This window comes from Phlebotomus papatasi, chromosome 3 (assembly GCF_024763615.1).
Source record: "Phlebotomus papatasi isolate M1 chromosome 3, Ppap_2.1, whole genome shotgun sequence".
Taxonomy (NCBI): domain Eukaryota; kingdom Metazoa; phylum Arthropoda; class Insecta; order Diptera; family Psychodidae; genus Phlebotomus; species Phlebotomus papatasi.
The window spans coordinates 54,491,000-54,511,650 of NC_077224.1; the positions used below are offsets into that span (position 1 = coordinate 54,491,000).

General features: G+C 37.2%; 1 protein-coding gene across 9 annotated transcripts; it reads right to left on the reverse strand.

Annotated features, from left to right (window-relative positions):
- Window positions 1-744: 744 nt before the first annotated feature.
- LOC129807670 (ral GTPase-activating protein subunit beta) lies at window positions 745-20,095 on the reverse strand. Of its 9 annotated transcripts, XM_055857091.1 has the most exons (16): window positions 19,780-20,095; window positions 19,496-19,715; window positions 19,352-19,381; window positions 18,860-19,255; window positions 14,796-15,056; window positions 14,355-14,651; window positions 13,862-13,966; window positions 11,506-11,646; window positions 10,882-11,425; window positions 7,272-7,480; window positions 6,876-7,031; window positions 6,525-6,665; window positions 6,442-6,456; window positions 5,811-6,377; window positions 5,681-5,752; window positions 745-3,084 (listed from the first exon to the last, which is right to left on the reverse strand). In XM_055857091.1, exons 1-16 carry the CDS (start codon window positions 19,981-19,983, stop codon window positions 1,595-1,597), a joined length of 4,848 nt encoding a protein of 1,615 aa, XP_055713066.1. In that variant the 5' UTR covers window positions 19,984-20,095; the 3' UTR covers window positions 745-1,594. The 9 variants fall into 9 exon arrangements, with proteins under 9 accessions (XP_055713066.1, XP_055713067.1, XP_055713072.1 ...); XM_055857092.1 differs by lacking the exon at window positions 19,352-19,381; XM_055857099.1 differs by lacking the exon at window positions 6,442-6,456 and having other exon boundaries at window positions 787-3,084.
- Window positions 20,096-20,651: the final 556 nt, after the last annotated feature.

Consider the following 20,651-nt stretch of genomic DNA (forward strand, 5'->3'; position numbering starts at 1 on the left):
ACTACCTCTAAAACATTGAAAAAGCTTTTCATTTTAGCTGTCCAACTAAGTCCCAGACATTCTATATTGCTTTTTATAAATGTTCAATAAGAGAAATTATTACATACCAAACGAAAATACGTGATACCGAACTCCTACTTTTGTCTGACGAATGCCATACAAATAAGAACAGCTTTGCTATCTTGTTCCGGCCGGGATGTTTCACACTGACAATGTCAACTTCAATATGGCTTCTTATAAATTTTCACGTGAAAAACAGTGCTTCAGAAAAATGTGAAGAAAAGTTGTTGTATAATGTCTTTTGACTACAATGATGATTTTAATGAGTGCATTAGGCTTCAGGCTAAACAACTATAACCCATTTAATGCTATCGCCTGAATATTATCAGTGAAAACAAAAAGATTCAAAGGTAACATCTGGCATGGATCTAATTTGAATCCGACAGCCGTAAAAGTAAAATAAAGAAGAAGAAGAAAGAAAGGTAACATCAATAACATTCAATGTCACACCACGCAGGCTGCCGTCAAATAAATCGACATCAAATTTTCAGTTTTCGCACCAGAAAAACATTTTTGAGAGCTAGATGGGGTAAGCAGAAGCTGAATGAGCAAAATAATTTTTTGGTAGTGGAAAATAGACTAATACTGTGAATTCCGCAGAAGAAATTCTTAAATTTTAATCACCATTTTTCGATCAAAGACATACCACTTTCCCCAAGAATTCTAATGGGATAATAAAAAACATTTTGAAGAATTCTCACTTTTAATTTTAAATAAATAAATCAATTTTACAGTTTACAGTAAATGTCTAATTTTATTAAACTTTATAAACTTCAAAAAATTGAATTTTCGTATTTATTTTTTGAATTGTTATACATCTGTTAGTCATTTTACCAAAGGTGTGCAAGAATCGTTTGAAATCGAACAAACGTCAAATGAAACTTGTACGACAATGATCAAAACGTTACCTTAACAAACTTATTTCGACGTTTATTCGGTTTCAAACGTTTTTTGCACAACCTTGCATTATACCGATAGTGCATTAATAGAAAGCGGAAGTACTAACCAATATTTTTAATTCACAAACCTGTCTTGACTCTATCTCATTAATTTTCTACAGCGTTTTGAGATTAAAAGTCAATAAAGGTCTATCATTCCATCTACCGCCTGCAATATTCTATAAGACCGATAACTTATCATAATATATTTAATATATTTTTGCGAAAAGAAATAACGTTATTCAATACTGGAAACTTTACTGAGGATCAATTATCGAAAATTACTTGATCGAAAAGTCAATACATTTTCATAATCTATTCGAGTTCCAAATGTCACAATGTAAACAATAAATAATGAAAAACGAATAGATGAAACGTTTTAAAAATGCAGTTTGTTCAGGTGAATTTTTTTTCGATTTTTGCTTAACAGTTTTTTTTTCAAAATTTTTATATAAAAGAGAAAAAAATTTAAAAAATAAAATACTTCCAGTGCATTCAATAAAATAACTTAAATATAGAACCAAAGAATAGTTCTTAAATTTATATGATTGTTCCGAATATTCCTAATTTTCACAACTATCACTTCAAAAAAACAATTAGAATTTGAAGAGATGAGCCAGTAGTTCGGGTTCACTGAGATCTACTTTGTACTTCTGTACAATTTCTTGGACCTTCAGACGCCGCCGAACATGAGGAGGTTGATATCCGTCATTATCCAAACGCCTCCTCCTGGCCATATTGTGAGCCGTCTGTCTAACGAGATTCCCCACCACCCTACGACTCACCACCATTCCATCTACCAACGGAGTGGCAAAGTTCATCCTACCAGCTGGACCCTGGAGTTTAACTCTCAGGAGACCAGAAGATAGAGCTTGAAGATAGATAATGTGGCAGTCTGAGGCTTTAGTGGCTGTCTGCTGGAGATTTTCCTCTCCAGTTCGACAATACGCCAAGAGATCTTCCATCGGGAAGGTCAAATGGTCCTCAAAGCTCTCCAGCCAGACCAGAAAGATCTTAGAACTCGCCTGACCAGCTGAAGAAGCTTTAGAAGTCCCAGCACGTCTTCGTGTTGGCGCAATGGGTTCAACCCTTTGCTGACTTCTATCAATGTCAAGTGAGAGAGTTCTCGGTTTCTGCCCCAACGGCATGGGTTTTGTAATGTTGGGAATTGCCTCGAGAGGAGGACACTCACTGACACTCCTCTCGTACACAAACTTACCTCCATCAATCCCCGAAGATGTCGGCATGGACTGACAACCTCCATCTGTGGCTTCCATATCAAATCTATTCGAATGATTTGGCACCACAAAGGCAATTTCCCCATTGACATCTGCCCAATAGAGAACTCTCTTGCTTCCATTGAAATTCATTTCTTCACTTCCGGAAGTCAATGGAGCAAATTCTGCCTCAGAACCTTGACACTGATTAATGTGCCAACTTGAGCTGGTGAATCCTGTCCACCCAGCATGCTCATCCACATTAACTCGCCAACCCAAACTCAAAAGCATACTAAAGAAATGAGGATCGAGACCATTGACATTCTCTCCGGACATATTATCGACAATCTCAATAGGAGTTGTCTGTCCAGCTTTTACATAAAACACATAAACCGTGTCATATGTTCTAGGACTCACTCTATCTAAACTCTGAATCTCACTAGTAAATCCTGACTTTTTAGCATCTAGCACCATCAATAGAGGACTTCCTGACTCTTTCTTAGCATTCTCCCCGAGAGATAAAAACCCAAAATGCGAGAGGAACAGTCTGGCAGCTTGAAATTCATGACAAACAGCTGGTGGAACAGCTTCTTGGGCATGTCCCAAACTATCTACCGAATTGTCTGTCTCTGCCCAGGCGAACTTCTCGTACACCGTCTGATTCTCCAGCAGCTGAAAGAGACACTTAGTAGATTCATTCCCAATCTTCTGGACAATCTCTTCTAAAGTTGGGATAGAATAATCCGCTACACATGGTGGAATCTTGTCAACGCCGTCAGGGAAGTACTTCTGCTCAACTTCCTGTCTCATCGGAGTGTCATTCATAGGTACAGGACGTCCCGGATTCGGAGCATGATGATATTTTGTTCCTGAAAACCAATTTTTCGCAAAAAATGCAGACATTTAAAGTCTCCGTTGTTTTAAGAGAAGTTGGTTGTTCCTTCTTAAATGCAAGAAGAGGTTAACTTGCAACTGAGGTGTTGTTAGATATTCGGAAAACAGCACGTAGCTTTCTTCCGAGCGTAAGGACAAACACGAAGATCTAATTCTAATACAACTCCCGGTGCTTTAGGCTTCCTTTTAGAGGAATGAATTGAAGTAGGTGCAGTTACGTTCCTTCATAAACTAAGCCACAGACTTGCCGATTACCAAAAACCGTGACCTTATTCTTTTTTGGTATCCTATGATTCTACCATTTCATCCATGGAGACGGCCTGCCCCTGTGAAGGAATAACATTACGGCACTAGCACTTCCCTTTTTCTTGCACACATTACGGACAATAAGGTTTGACATGGCTAACTCAGAAGGACGAGAGGATGATTAGTCTCCGCTCGATCAACGACCTAGAAGGACGTGTAACGCGTGTGTAGTGCAAAGGGAGATGGTGATTGGAAACAGGGAACGGGAAGCAGGTTGATATCTTGTCCCTAAGCCTCTGAAGAAAGACATCATATTCAAATGGGAGTTTCTCAAAGTCCTATTGTAACAATTCGTCCTCTGAGTACTGCATCGTCCACAGTGTTGCGTCTTTCTGATCATATCTTGCTTGTGTCAGAAATAAGCCTTACTCCGAAGTTCAATCTGAAGCACACTCGATTTTGACTTCTTATCAGATTCTTTTTAATCTTATTTTTCAACAAGGAAATTATGAAGGACCCAACAAGTAACTATCAATCGCGCTTCTAATTGAAGCTTCTATAAGACCTCAAGATATCAACAGGAAGCTTACTTCTTAAGACAACCAAAATTTGGTCAAACTGAAGATAAAGATCAAATTTCTTGATCCCGTTTAAGGAAGGGATGTCTTGACGAAGATGTGATACAGATGACAAAGCAATAATTTTTTTTCTCATTAGACAATATTAACTCTTTAGTTTTGGAAATACTCTTATGGTCCTTATTTAAGAAACTAAAAATTTTATGTCAGAGTCAAAATTTTTAGTTTCTTTAGTAACGGTAAGGTTCGTTTTTTTGATGAAGCTTGTTGACGAATCTTCTGCATTACTATGTGCAATTCTTTACTACATATGAAGCTGTCTCCATCCATAAATCTATTCTTTTTGAAAGAGGTCGGGCGAAACTTTATATTACAAACGCGAAAGTCAACTTAGGACTGTCTTTGCAAGAGCCGATGCTTTTAACAACTGATCACAAGATTCAAACACCGTACTGCTTATTGTAACAGTTTCGTCGATTAAAAATCATAAAATGCTGTTACATAAGATTCGTTCCGATAGTATTGATATCAGACTGAGAATCATATTTGTGAGGTTGTCGCCGCGGTACGTTTTACAAACCTGATGTTACTCCAGAACCTCGTTCGTCGCTCTGGTTGCGCTTGACCCCGGAATTAGTGGTTCAAGTAATAGTTCGCACATTGTCTTACATCGGTCGTTCCCATAATAATACATCCGTCATCCGAGTTCCAGGCTCTCCGTAGAGTTTTTGTATGACTAGAATACAGTGAAACAGGTTTCAAGCCTTATATTACAAGTTTCGTTTTCCAGGAGACATGGGTTTCAGTGTTAACCGTAATTTCGTATTGACTAAGAACTTCTCGTAGACGCAAAACTGCGTACCTGTAGCTATTTGCAATCCAGGATCAATTACAGTCTCTCTATATACGCCACCTTGGACTTATTTCATGGTTACCCCAACCAAATGGAACAGCTACATTTGTACTTTGTAAATTCTCTAAATTCTCATCGGAACGGGAATGACAGGACGCACAAGACAAATTATGGAAGAAAGTACGGGTTCCGGACAGTATTCTTGTACAGTTACAGATCGTTGTTTGCATCGATCTGCATTTGGTGCAAGCTACGATATACACACCGTCTCTTGCGTAAAATGCTGCTACGAGAGATATGCAAATACGACAACGGTCGATGCAACCGACAAGATTCTGAGGTGTTTTCAAGAAGGTGATGGAAAGTCGGCAGTATATAAGGAAGTTTGTAAGAGAGGCCGGTCCATAATGGGACGTTGACCCCACTTAAGAGAACAGAGCGTAAAGTTTTTGACTATTCGTAGACAGAAGATAGATGGAACCACTGAAGCTCTCTTGATTTCACAATTTTATTTACGACGTTTCGAAGATGAATGTTCTCTTAATCGTTTATCAAGTATTGCAGGGGGAATCATATACGGACGGTACTTGTTACACTGCACTTGGATTTGGATCACAACTTCTACCTAATTCATCATACGACTCTAATCACCCCAACTGCACAGTGATTAGCACCGTTGACTTAAAAAGTCTTCGTTAGGACGGGCTTTCGCCCTCGAAGTCTTCTAGGCTCAACAGTCCTACTACAACCATTTTCACTAAAGAATTTTACCTTGGTTTGTATAACTTCTAACAACACCTCAGTTTTCAACATAACCTCTTACTCCTGTCAAAGTTTACCGGATTTTATATCGAATCTATCAATAACAAAAAAGCAAAGGAAAAAGAAGCTTACCAGATTTGCTTCGTGGCAAGTGCCTCAACTGCATGGTCCAAGTATGTCTTCCGAAAGGTCCTCGAATTATCACTGAAACAGAAGCTTGTCAAAAATTTAATCAGAAAAGTACTATACACAGTCTTCTTACAAGTGATGGTAGGCTGTGGATCCTGATCATTTCCCAAAGGTTCCTCCAAAAGTGCCAAAATTGTAGAGTTTTCTGTGACAAAGTACCTAAACTTTTGGACTGCAGCTTCATGACTCATAGGCCCTACGGAAGCTCCTGAATTCGGATAGGAATTGCAGTATTTCATAAGGGTTTCTTCATCCAATAGGGATGATAGGGACTGAGCACCACATTCACTAGGAAAGTAGCCAACTTGCTCAAGAATTACTGTCATGAGACTTTCTGCGGCATCGCGAACTCTCATGGACACGGGCTTTAGTTCCTTTTCGTCCTTCAATTTAGGAGGTTCACCTGGTTTCCCAACACTTTTTGTGCCAGAAATCCCAAGTTCTACAACTTCTAGGACAGTTGTCAAACAATCTTTGTCCTGTAGGAGATAAGGATGCTGCATCAACCAAGCAGAAATACACTGAAAAGCTGCCACAATTGTACTATGGAGATCTTTTGTGTGAGAAGGTGTTGGCCGTGAGCATTGATAACAAATATAGTCACATATCCACTTGACAGCACGTTTGCATTCCAAAGCATCTGGAAATTACAAATTGTCAAAAATGACATCTGTCAACAAGTCTTCGAAGTGTGATCTTCTTACCACTGAATTTTCTTGCTGAACAGTGAGCATGAAAAGTGGAAGGGATCAGTGGAATCAAAGTGAATTTTGTTGGGAAAACCTACCTGAATCTTTAATGTGCATCCTTGCGAGCCCGGAAAGAAGTTCCAGAGCCGCCAGAGAGACATTCAAATCCGTTTTCCAGGAAGATATCAATCGATGACAAACCAAATAAGTAGCTCTTACAAAAAGTGCATGAGCGCTATCTGAAAATTTTATAAAACCCGTAAGAATCGCAAGAAAATCCCATTTTTTCTTCTTTTTCTTCAGTCAAACATCAAAAATACGAACAAGTGTACTCCAAAGAAAACTACTAACATTTTTTTTACTATAACAATTTGGAAAAAGCTGATTTTCTAGCTACTGGTGTGAACAAATAAGTGACTGAAAAAAAAAAAAACAAAAGAAAACATTACCATAGACAGACGGCATTTCGAGATCTTGCAGAAATTCGGCCGGAAAATCGTCAGAAATGCTCAAACTGGGAAACTCATTACCCATTGTAGCTGTACTGTTTCCACCCAAACTCGAACTAGCGCTAGCAATTGAACAAGCACTTTTTTCGGAACAAGCTGATGTGTGACAACATTTTGCGATGCCATTAAACAGAAAATTCAATAAAGACAGAAAAGAGAATAATAAAAAAATACAATGAGATAAATGTGATTCAAATGTTCAAGAGACTGGAAACAAAAATGTGTGCAAAAAGCTTTTAAAAAATGTCCATTTCCCATAAGAAAAATGGATGGTTCTTGCAAAAAGTGACGTAAATTTTGATAATAGCCTTTTGTGAATATGAGTAACGAAAGTACCTGAACTGAGGAGATTCATGTCACTGACTGGTGGTGACATCTGAACCATTTCCCCGGTATGTTCAGTCTCTTCAAATGTCACCGAATCCTGGACACTAAGTAACAATCCTCCGAGTAGCATGTGAGTGTTTTGAGCGTCAGTCTCCACTTGAAGAGCATTCATCAGAATATTGATCAACCGAGGCTTCAGTTGTGCGAAAGTGATCATTCTGGAAAAAAATCCAGTTTCAAGAATCTATCGATTTAGCCAATTACAATTAAATCGAGGAACGCGGCGGCAAAATGTCACTATTGATGAGTGGAATTTTGAAGTTGTAAAAACTTCCAGGTACCTAGGGTTGGTATTGACAACGGACAATGACATCAGGGTGGAGGTTAATGCAAGGCTCGCGGCGGGGCGCAGATGTTTCTATGTTCTTTCATAAAGATCAAAATATATAGCAAGAAATACGGTACTGATCTTTAGGAAACGAACTCTCCGACGGGTATTTGGAGCTATCCGGAATGTTTCGACAGGGGATTTTTGTACTAGAATGAAACACGAACTGAAGCTATTCTATAGAGAGCCCGAGATTGCTACATCCACCCTGGCGAAGCAACTGTGCTGGCACGGTCATGTTCACCGAATATCAGATGATAGAATTGTAGTAAGATTGCTACGGGTCTCACACCAGAACATGCTGGAGCACTCTTCAGCGTTTGTCTCTGGGAGTGAGCCCCCATTGCCCATTCGAAGAGAGCCACGAATCTGGCGTCCTCCTCGCTTCACTGTTGAAGACCGACTGAGTGAGGAGCCGATTCGATTGTGCCTCGAACGGAACTATAGCGACATCATAACTTGAAGTTAGCCGCCGTTATAGTACCCCTCAAATTTACTACCCCAGCTGAACAGCGATTGGTACCGTTGGCTTAGAAGAGTCTTCGTCAAGACGGGCTTTCTCCCTGTAAGTCCCCTAGGCTCAACAGTCCTACTACAGAATGCCCAAGAAGCTAATGAATGCGAAACCGCAAGAAGTTCGTTCGAGGTCGAGAGGATGCCTTTGAAGGAGATGGCAGGAGGTTGTGAATGAGGTCCTTAAACAACTGGGTGTCTTGAGGCACTGGAGGGTTATCGCTTTGAATGACGAAGCTTTGCTCGTCCCTCAATGGGACGTAGCGCCTCCTAAGTAAGGAAGTTCTAGCGAATTTGACTGCCTTTAAGCAAGGTCTTAATTTCGCTGTATCACAAGGGAGGGCATCGAGTCATCAAATTCTGATTGGCTTCATATTAAGAACATAGACGGGGATGGGCATCATAAGGATTGTGTCATACTCAAAAAGTTCTAACTTTTTTCTTTTATGAAAAGCGCCCAAAATGATTGCATGCAAAACTGTATATGATAAAGAAAGTCCTGGAATCAGCAGATGCAGCAGTGGCACAACGGGCAAGCGGACAGTGTTTATAACGCTAAGGTCTCGAGTTCGATTGTTGCTTAGCACCGTTTTATTGTTTATTTTTTTTCATTCCTATTATTTTTTTTAAATCAGATATAAATTTATTTATCGTTGTTTTTTAATCACTGACCTTTTTTTTATCATTAATATAGTAATACTTGCTTTGCACTCTAATATAGTCCTAATATGAATGTTGAACTAAAGTAGCGTTTTAAAAGCTCTTTTACGCGTTTGCTGGTTTTATTATTATTTTTTTTTTAGAAATAGAAATTAGGAATTCATCCTCATATGGTCTTATTTTGTCAGTGACAACTCTTGAACTAGGGAAAATTAGAAGCGTTCATTGCAGTGTTGACCGAAACTTCGGAACATGGAAATCACTCAATCGATTAAGAAACTGTTGTTATATAGTTTCTGGGAATATGACGTCCTTGGTGAACGTATGGTATTTAAAACTACCATAACTTCTAACCGTACGTAGACCCTGGTTTTATGTGAAATGCGGGATTTGATGTCAGTAAGCCTATTTGGCATTAAAGTGGTCCGTTATTCAACACGAGTATGTGAATTTTAACCTTCGACACGATTAAAAATAATTGTATGAAAGGTTGTGTAACGCATACAGAACACCTCAGATGAAGTGGGGATAGCCTGATCTCAGCCTGATCAGACCTAGAGACCAAACAGTTAGAAACAGAGACTTCAAGAGACCTCCCATAAATCAACCCAAGGACCGTTTACATGTCGCTCATTGTATGCTTCCCTCCGCTTTCTCTTCAAATCCATGTTTTTTTGGGATTACTCGAAAACGCGCCATGCGATTTTTTTCGTTTTCGGATATATTTATAAAAGTTACCTTGGCGGACATTTCGTCCTTATACGAAAATACCGTTGAAGTATTCCTAACGGGTTTTCAAGGTCGAAATGGCTGTAACCTATTCCTAATGAATTGTATACGTTTGTAAAAATCCTGGTTATTATAAACGTTACTATTTAAATTCGTTTCTGGGCCGTTTCTACGCGGTGTCATTGCCTTCCGGATTTGTCTTGGTCGTCGTCAAATCGAGTGAACTGTATTTTTTGTAAAAATCTTATTTTTCGTCATCTTTACAGCCGCCGAGACACGGCCAATTCCCGATTAGATCTAGTAGAGCTAATAAGTTAAATCGATTTAAATTAGTCCTGAGTCCTACAAATAACTTGTCTTTGCTTTTACCATACCTAATAAGACTTTAATATTGTTCTGGGTATATGCTTAAATATCTATTAAATCCATCTGTCTCTATTTAATCAACCTATGGCAAAGAAAAGAAATATCCTCTTAGATTCAATAAATAACATTATTTTACACCATTTTTACATCTTACTCGATAAAATAACCAAATTTCTATATGTAGTCGTCGTCGTCACGCGTGTCTCGCCATTAATGTCACAAAACGAAAAGTCAAAAGCCGGAAGTGCCTAAATTACAATGCCAGAAAATATTAAGTCAACAAATTTCCGTCAGATGTCGTTCTGTTCACAACAGGGTAGTTGTCACTGTACCTATAAGTTGGAGGGTCGAGAGAATCAGTCCAGTCTACAATGTCAGAGAAAAAGGACGTATGGACTTGATTCTTTCGGGGGAATTTGGCTGGGTTCTTGACGGTGTGGCGGCTAGTTGCTGAAGTCAAAGTGGGAAATTCGGTCTAATTTTTGTTCTTCAATTTGATTTTATTTTGCCAACGTTTCGATCCTAGATGGGATCTTCTTCAGGCCATCAAAGTGTTTGGGAGAACCAACGTCAGGGAAAGACACAAAAATGCACTACTTTTTACTTTCACAAGACACTTTGACAAGTCACCTCTCATCACCAGATGAAGACTGATGAAGACCAGATGAAGGTTAGTTGTTTTAAGAGAGCCCTTCCCTTTCAATCCTTCCAACCTAAGAATGCGATTTGTACCTTTACAGTCTCAGAATTTCTTAAAAGACTAAACCGGTTTAATCGGTTTTGAATCGGTAATATACCGATAAGTATTTTTTGTCCGAAAATCAATTGTATTAACCTATTTTATGCGATGTTTTGTGAGATATATGAATCAATTCAAATCGGTTATGAACCGGTAAACCGGTAATGGTACAAAAGTATTGTTGATTGACAAAAATAGGATTAATCTGAATTTGATCCACTTACTTGTCCATTGGTCCTCCGGTAATGTCCCGAATGGGAAGTGTCTGGAAATGCAGTGGTAGTGCAAGAATGGAGATGAGAATATGAATTGAAGCCCTCCTAAGTTCAATACGATTGATAACAACAGTTTGAGACTTCATTTTGAGCTCTTTCTCAGGCAAAACCAATTCAAGAGCAGCAATGAATGAAGGCAAGAGCACTTGAATTCCATCTAAATCCAATCTGAAGAGATCTGAGGAATTGTAGAGAATACTGGCAAGAGTCTCTTCACATTCCTTCGTCTCGGGAATCCTCAGACCCTGCTGTAGAGCCACGTAGAATCTAGCCAAGTACACTGGCAGAATTTCCTCGCCAGTTTTCTTAGCACAGAAAATCCTACAAAGAGCCCCAACAGCTTCAGCTCTGCCAGACTCAAATTTATCAATCGTAAGACCCGGGGGCATTTCAATATTCTCATTGAGAGACGAAGGCTGAGAAAGGGATAAACTCCCCTTGCGATTGTCCATGATCATGGAAGAAGGCCTCCTAGAAGCCTCAGAAGCTTGTTCTACAACAAAATTGGATTATTCTCAATGGAATAGAAAAAAAAACTCACTGAAAAAATGAACTTAAAAACAGAAAACTCACTCTTGCAATTCTGAATCCAAGCTTCAGTTCCAATGTGGGCAGCATCGAAAAGCCACTCGCCGAACAGATGGAGAATACTGTTGCACTTGGGTCTTGCGGATGCCATCACGGCGCGATTTTCATGGGTCAGTGACAACATTGCTGATAATTAGGCAAAATTGTGTTGGTGATTTCACACTCTGATCATTGGTTAGCAAGCAAGACTGGAAAAATCGTGAGTTTTTCGCGGAAGTTGGGAATAAAATTGAAAGAGCAGCAGAAAAATTAGGTATTTGCCTTATTTGCCATTGATTGAAATTTTCATGAAATTTTGAAATAAAAGAAAATTTGAAAAATAGAAAAAATAATCAGCCATTACTCCCGATAACTTTATACCCAAGATTCTTTTGAAGCTTCAATCTAAAATAACAGTTTAGATTCGATATCGAAATTTCGAAAATCGATTTTTCGACATAAGTGTCCCTGCAGTGATCGTGCGAAGTTGCTGTATTCTGAAGCATTAAAGGAAAGAAATAAAACCAATTTCGATCATATTTGGTCCAAAACTGTTTTATCTTTCCGTACAGAAGTAGATCTTGAAAAATTCGAAAATCTATTTGAAGATTCAAAAAAGAGACTTTCTTACTTCTTAATGCTTTCGCAAGGTGGCGGAAGTTATATCCTGTTCGAAGTGCTCAAGTGTCAAAATGTGACGGTCTTTGTGAGGAAAAAAAACACAACAGTAAGCATCGCTACTGTTCTTGTCCCAGTATTTAATCACTCCATAATTACTGAGTAACTCTTTTGATAAATTTTGAATAAAAATTCCATAGGAATTTTCCATAATACGTTCCAAGGAAAATTAATGGATTTATGCTAGATTTTTTATATAGAATACATACATGGAAATGCTCGTGGAATTTATGTGGATTTTTCCACCAAAATAAAATGGAGAAAAAATGAAGCTGTCACATGCACCTCATGATTTTACTTCCGAATTTTATAGAAACGGCAAAGATTACGAGGATTATAATATGTTTTACTAAACCAGCAATAACGAATTAACACTTTGAGCAATAAAAAAATATTTTATAAAAAAAAAATTTTTCCTAAAATATATATTAAATGACGTAAAAACAGTATTATTTTAGGTTGGCGACCTATTTAATGTAATCACTTCACTATTATGTACACGAAACGCAGTGTCGCATAATTAATTATATTATAATTCGTCGCAGGAGTCGCTAAAAATGTTTGCGGAAGGTTTGGAAATAAATTATCCACGTTGTCACAACACCATTTTATTTGTTTGACATTCGAGAAAAAAAGTAGAAAAATCCATATAAAACCCTATGGAAAGATAGTGGAAATTTCCATACGATTTTTTCCAGCTTATCCCGCGGACGTTTCACATGTGAGTTTCCATATAAATCTTCCACGCAACTCCGCGGAATTTAACGCTGGAATTCCAGCATATCGTACTTGAAATTCCATGGAGCACTATGATTCCAATGGAATTTCCGGCTCCAAATTCCATAGGAAGACTTGGTGGAATTTTATCGTCAAATTCCGGCGAATTTTGCTATTTGGACGCAAGTTTTCCACTGGAATTTCCGCGGAATTTTGCTATGGGGTTGTGGAAAAAAGATTTTCCTAAACACACAAAACACTGTAAAATATGACGTTTCAAAGGCCAGAGTTGTGAAACCCTCCTCAAAAGTACGTAGAGGTGGAACAAAATGGCCCGAAAACAACCTAAAAAAGGTTTAAATCGTTTGGAGAACTTCAGTTTTGGCATTCCTAGCAAAAGCTCTCCATGAATGCTGTCAGTCACTTTTCACTCACAATCTGAGAATCGCAATTCTAGCAGCTGTGAAAAATCTGCCGTGATATCTTCATTTTAATTTTCTCACTCGTGAGAATATCACCAAATCTTAGAATTCACCCCCTGGTGACCTGAAAAGGATTCGAACCCGGGACACTTGCATCATAGAGCGAGTACTCTACACTTGACCCATTGAGTGCCTACCGAATTGAGTTACCATTTGCTAAAAATGGCGAAAAACTGGTTTTTACTTTTGAATGCTGCTCTCACTGCTCTCACAATTTAATTACTAAAAATTTCAATGTTTCAATGAAACTTTCAACCACGTGCGAAACTTTGAAACCTTCAACTTTCAATATCTGAATAAAATCACTCATATTCCAACTATTTCAATGCTAATCACAATGAAATATTCATTGAAGAGAAAATAGAGAAAAAACACGATCTCCAGTCTCGTCGCAACCAAAGGCACAAGTAACACTAAAAACGCGATGAAAGATCGTCAAAAATCAGCAGAAAAAAAATATGAGAGTGAATCATAAGGCAAATTACAGGTGAAAATTGACGTAGGTGGTTGAGTGGAAATCGGACTAGCGGCCGGTTGACTGCTGGAAATTCTGCTGCTGGTCAATCCAATCAGAGATCCCTTTGTTATACCTGAACATCAAATTTTTCCAATTAAAATTTTCTAATGAGACTTTTTTGTGTTTAGATTTAAAAAAAAAAAAACTAAAACAAAACCCCAAGCACTTTGTCCAAAATTATAAATCACCGAAATAAATAGAACTCATGACCAAATGTTACACCAGCAAATTAATTGTAGTGGAAGCTGTGCTAAAAGTGTCTTAATATCAAAATGAATTATAAAAGAAATAATTGAGTGAAAGATGTGAAAACATGCAGAATTGTGTGAGTGTCGTGTTGAATCTTGGAAACAATAAAACCGCCCCCATTTTCAAATAAAAATTATCAGAGTGCAGGAAAATGAAATCAAAAAGGGAATGTGCAAGAGTGCAAGTAAAAAAAATCTAAAAGAGAAATTAACCCTTTGGCAGGCCACTAGATGGCGCCACACTGAAAGATTTGGCCAGACGCCTCTGCAAAGGCGGCGTCGGTGAATGTGGCACTTCAGCGGGTGCCGGAAACACCACAGAAGAAGAGGCTGAGGTAACTGTAGAAGATACCCCACCAGCAGCTACATCTACACGTCCCGCAACCACTGAGGACAATCTCAAATCACCACCTGAGAGACGCGATGAGGCGCCAGAAGAAGTTGGTGCATTGGTGACTGTGTCGGAAGTTCCCGCAGTCGAATCCTCGCCTGTGGCATTTTGCAATATCCCTACCAAGTGCAATTTTGTTGGCAAATCTTCTGTACACAGACATTTTTTTTTCTTTCCTCCTCAACAAGAAATACAAATCTTCCAGCGCAAAAAAAAAAGAAATGGCTTCAGAGGAAATGATCTCTAAAAATACTAAAACTCACCCAAAAAAGCATCCACAAGGCTAGAAATGCCCTTAATGGCCTTCAGGAAAATCTGCGGTAGGATCAGGAGACAGGGATGTTGACACGGCTCGATGGACTCTGTCATGGTGAGAACATGTTGCATAAATCTGGGAGTGTTACTGATTGTCTGTGGCTGACAGAGAGAAGTAGGATTTCCAATGACTCTCAGAAAGCGATACCATGTCTGAGCGATGCAATCATTTGACATTCCAGCTGGGATCAGTTGAGCATCCTCATCAACTGGAAATTAAAACCTCCCTTTAATAATAATAATTAGTAATTCCAAGATTTCTTACGCCATTTTTGTTTTGGATAAATCATCTCGATACTTTCGCAAAATATCCTGTGCTTCTCCCTTTTTTCTACCCAGAAAATATGGCTAAAAAACTAACTTGACGAAGAAAACACGAACAAAATGGCGTCAGAAGCCAAGCCTATTCGGAAATTCATTCGAAATAAAGCCCCCCAAGAGCTTAATGCTCTATCTAGCGGAAACTGACTAACTATTATAATAGATTAATATCGAAAATTAGTCTTTGTAAGTGAGCTTTGTTCCTGCAGGCTCCTCTAAACTAATCCTGTTACACTTGAAAATAAAACTAATTCTTAATTAACAAATAACAATTTCGCGTTCCAAAGCCTTTACAAATCCAATTCAAAATCAATCATCAAAACCCAGTTAATGGACAGTAATAAACCTAAATCAGCTTATTTTGGGTGAGATTCTTAAATTGGACAGAAGGATTGCTTGCTAAATCGTTTTATGGTTCAAACAGACTGACAAAGAAACGACAAGCGTTCCAAAGATTATGTTTTTTATCTCGTTCCCACTCGCATTATTCACATAACTCTATTTCTCTTCACAACAATTACACAACATTTCACCATTCCTACTTCCAGGCAATTTTCATTGAATTTGGCGCATTTCCATTCAAATTCCACTAATTTTAGCGCATTTCCAGTAAATTTCCAGTAAATTTCGCGAGTTTCTAGCATATTTCCATGAATTTCTCATGGAATTCCAAGATTTTTCTGGCGCCAAATAATTTGATAAATTGATTCCTTTTGGAAATAACTGATTATTTTATTAATTGCACTTAATTAATTTCATAAAATGCGCAAAATATTCAAATTTCAAATTATTTCCATATGCAAAAAATCAGAAGTTCTAGTTTAATTTTTCTAATTATTTGCAAAATTTTTCTGTGACTCAACATTTGATGTTTTCTGGGCTGTAAAAAATATGTTTTCAAATTTTTATTAAATAATAGAGATTGTTCAGAAATTGAAATGAAAATAAAGATAAAAAGTCTGATTTTAAATATTATTTTAATTATATTTAAACTTTCAAAAGTATTAATAATTAAATTATAATGATAAATACGTCTTAACCTAACCAAAAAAAAGACCATTTGGTGTTTTTGTGTGTGCCAATTGAAAAATTAGTGATCCATCTAATTATTTCTGTAAATTTGAGTTTCTACAATTTAAAGAAATTAATTTCAAAACTTAGTAAAAAAATTAACCATTTTGTTTTAAAATCATAATACGAGAGACAATATGGCAGTCCGAAGTACACTTGCATTTGTTGGTACCCTTTTCTTGTTAAACTTTTTTATTTTAAATTTTTGTTAAAATTTTTTGTCTTCAAAATGAAATATATATAGCAAAAGATGTGTAGCTACATTTGATAAAGCGGTACCAACTTCATTCACGCTAGTGTCGAAAAGTTTACAGATCACTGTCAATGAATTGAAGCTTTGCGTCAATGTTGTCAAAAAACGACTTTTTTACTCAATTTCATTACACTGTGCAACAGTGATTTTGTCCCTGGGTTCTCATGCTATTTTTTCTATTGCTAGGGTCAAATGATTTACGAAAATACTTATCATTTTGATTTCATTTTCTTTTTCCGCCTGAAATCTAGGCAAAATAGTTTTTGACGTTTTTTGATACTTGGGTGGGTTTCTGCTGAATCGATTTATTTCTTAATATGGGAACATTTGTTCTTCTTTACATGTCCGATAATCCTTTGGACAGATGGAGTTCGTACAACTGGCACCAGGGACGCTGTAGTCTCATATATGTCGGAAATCATGGAAAAATCGAACTTTTTAGCAACTTTAGTCAAAAATATCTCGAAAACTAGGATTGTCCCTAACAATCTGTTTTGTGGGTTTAATACAGAATTTTATTAGCTACATTTTCATCCATGTGCAACTTTTCTCTCAGATTGTTTTTTAACCTCGAAATTGAAGTTCAAACGAAAATCGAGCACTTAGCCAACTAGAGAAAATTTTTACTTATTTCACACTTTTTGACTTGTTCTTTTCAAATTTGGAAAACCCAGGGTATTTCTTTAACTTGTTTTTGACAACTGTAGAAGTTTAATCATTTTTACTGTTTTATAAAATGTGCTTTTAGATATAATACAAGTTAATAACTCAAATATTATCCTCAGTAACTATAGACTTCAGTAGGAATTCTATTCAATATTATGCTAAAGTGATAATACAAATGTATAGAGAATTTAATTAGCTTTCGTTTAGTGGAAAAAAATAGTTCATAACTTTTCTATTATTTAAAAAAAATAGGGAATAAACCAAAAAATGGGCGTAGGACACCAGATTGGCGTAAAATACCACCTTTTTTATATGGAATTGGCATCCGAAATGGACATTTGAATGGCTTACTTAAATGTTAACATTTTTTGAGTTTTGGCACGATTCGAAAAAATCGCAAAAAAGACGTGAAAATGTTAAAATAATGATTAAAAATTAAAAGACCTTAGAATTGTTGTAAAGTGGTACTAAAGAGAAAACTAATGTGAAAATTCACTTTAAAGCTTGTTTTTCGTTTTCGAATTCCTGTTGGAATTTCACATAATTTTCTTAAAAAAAGCGCAAACTTATTACTTTTATTTCCTATTTCATTTTGGGAAAGTTTCGAGATGATGACTCTGCTAAATTATCCTAAAAATCATTATCAGCGGCGAATAAAATTTGAAAAACAGGAAAATTTGTCTTGACTTAAAAGTCTACAAAGAAAAGTATTTTTTTAAATAATAAATTAATTTAAAATCGAATGAAAGAAATTCTATCAAATTAATTTTAATATTTAAAAAAAAACCTTCTACAAAAAAAGCTTTATTAAAAAAGTTTAAAAAGGATCCTTCCACAAAATGATAATTTTTTAAATTCTTAATTTTACTAAGATTGTATTTGATTAGAACTTAAAAATAATTTCAGGTCACGCCTCCTTGTAGACTTATGACTAAGTAAAATTAAAAGTTTTGCTTGAATGGTTAGGAAAGAGATTCTGTGACACTCGAAGAACCCATTACTCATTTCAATTTAATTTTCGTAGGGACCTAAATTGTCTTACATTGTCTTATAGGCGTGGTTTATTATAAATAAGCCACGCCCACTGCAATTTTCTGATATCTTAATAATTTTTTTTTCAACCGTTGTTCTATTCTGTGAGATTATTTTAAGTGATCCTAAATTCTGTAGTTTCGAAAACCGTTCTGTTATTAGTTTATTTACGATTGAAATTATGCAAACCTGCCCAAATTGTATTGCCTCAGGGGCTCATCAAACCTAATAAAATGTGAAGATATTTTTCACTTTTCTTTGTAAAAATTTTGTAGATATTGCACCGCGACTTAAACAAATTCGCTCGTAGTTCTTGTATTATTTCGGCGAGCATTATGAAATATGTATTTTTAGATAGCTTTTAATGCAAAATTTTGAAATATATCAGAATGATAAGTCAATTCTCTTTAGGAAAAAACTTGCCAATAGTCTTCAGTGCGTCTATGCAAAAACGTATGGAAAAATGAAATGTCGAGAGGCCCCTGTATTGCCTTCTCCTTCAAGAACAGAAAAATGGGAGGGCAGTTTGTCATAATTTTAAAATGGGGCGTGGCCTATTTTTTTTTTAGATGAAGCTTAGTGAAGAAGTATAACCATTATTTGTAAAATAATTTTGTGTTTATTTTTTCAGATACTTGCAATAGCTGTGATTTTTAATTCATTACTTACGTATTTTGAATTCCGGAAATGCCGATCCGTAAGTGAAATCGATGAGTCTGGCCGTGAGTGCGAGATTGACACGATTCCACTGTTCCACGAGGGCAATCCGGTGCCTCCACATCTGGCAGGACTCTTGCAGAGTCTTCCACAGCGATGGAGATGGGTAGCACCGAACACAGGCCAAGAGCCAGACCTCAAAGAGAACACTGAGAACACGTTCACACAACTGATCACCTACGTCATCTTTGACCGTAGGCGGAGCCAAGAGGACCTCATTGATGGCCAGAAGGAAGAGCAAGAGGGATTCCCAGGTCTCTCGAGTGAGAATCTGAGACACTGCGGCATTCTGGAGAGTTCTGAGAACGCGATGGCAGAGAACTGCCTGACGATTGATGGTGTCAGCTCCTAGAGATTGAGAAGCACCACTTCAGCCATGGGAAATGGACATTTGGGGGCGACAAGGGAAAGGAAAGAGACTAAAGGGATGTGCTTTGTCCTCACCTAAGTGCTCCTGATAGAGAAATGCCCAGTCTTGGAAGTGACAGAGATTGGATTAATTTGAAGCCACACAGAAGGGTTAAGGGGATTTGTGTGCATAGATTTGCTTTTTGGTGGGAATTCTGTGCAGAACGAGCAGTTATTTACCTTCTCCCGGACGTGGGACAAAGAGATTGTGGAAGTGATTGATGATCTTGCGAGCGTAGGTATTTGGATCGTCCACAATTGGCTTGGGAACACTGATACGTGGCACTGGACTGAGGGCAGTCATCCATTCGCAATACACATTGACACAATCCTTGATGGTCTCGTGCTCAGTCAGAGGCAAAGAAAGCCCATAGCACAGGACATCCATGCACCAGAGCACCTGAAAATTCGGAAGGTATCTGTCACTCACCTCTGGCCTAAATTTTGTATTTTTCTCGACAAACCTCCTGATCTGTGATCAAGTTGCTTGGCTCAGCTGGCTGAGAGATGCCCAGATTGCTGGCCAGCTGCTTCACAATAGCCACAGCAACTTCCTTCCCGGCACTTCCTTGGAATTTGTTGAGGACACAATTCTGAGCACTGCAGCTGTTAGAAGCAATCACCGGAGACAGTGATGCCCATTCCGTATACATCTTCGACTCAGGCATCCTTTGCAAGTACTTTTATCAACTTCCTGACCTCCTAAATCCACGAAAACATGTTTTTTCACGACAGCACAAATGAAAACAGACACCTCAAACATTTGTTGATGACGACATTGTCTCCAATTCAGGGAGGCTCAACCTTAACCTTTTTGGAGACTTTTAAAATAAAATCTTTTGAAATGCAACGGTTTCTTGATCTTTGTGAATTTCTTATCGTATTTTTTTTTGATAATTCTATTTGGTTTGTTCTGCTCTTGATTTAGTAATCCATTTGCCTGAGAGAGATTATAGTTTCTTATCTGTGAGTAGAATTTTCAGAACAATAGAGGTCAATTTTGCTCAAAAGATGATTCATAATCACTTCACTGATAATATTATTCAGTAAAATTTACTTAGGTATTGTTTATGATGAATATTTAGTGAAATATTTGAAAAGAAAATTTTAGATTGCAATAAAAAGAAATGGACAGATAAACTTGAATCAGTTTATGTAGGTGAGATTCTTAACGTGAGCAAACTCGGATTGCACGCAAAATCGATTCGGAAATAAAGATGAGAGATGTTATACAGAAATTTGGAATGAAATTTCTGAAAAAATACAAACTATTTATTTAAATCAGAATATCTAGGACGTAAATGAATTGAAAGAAAGTTGATAATGGAATATAGAC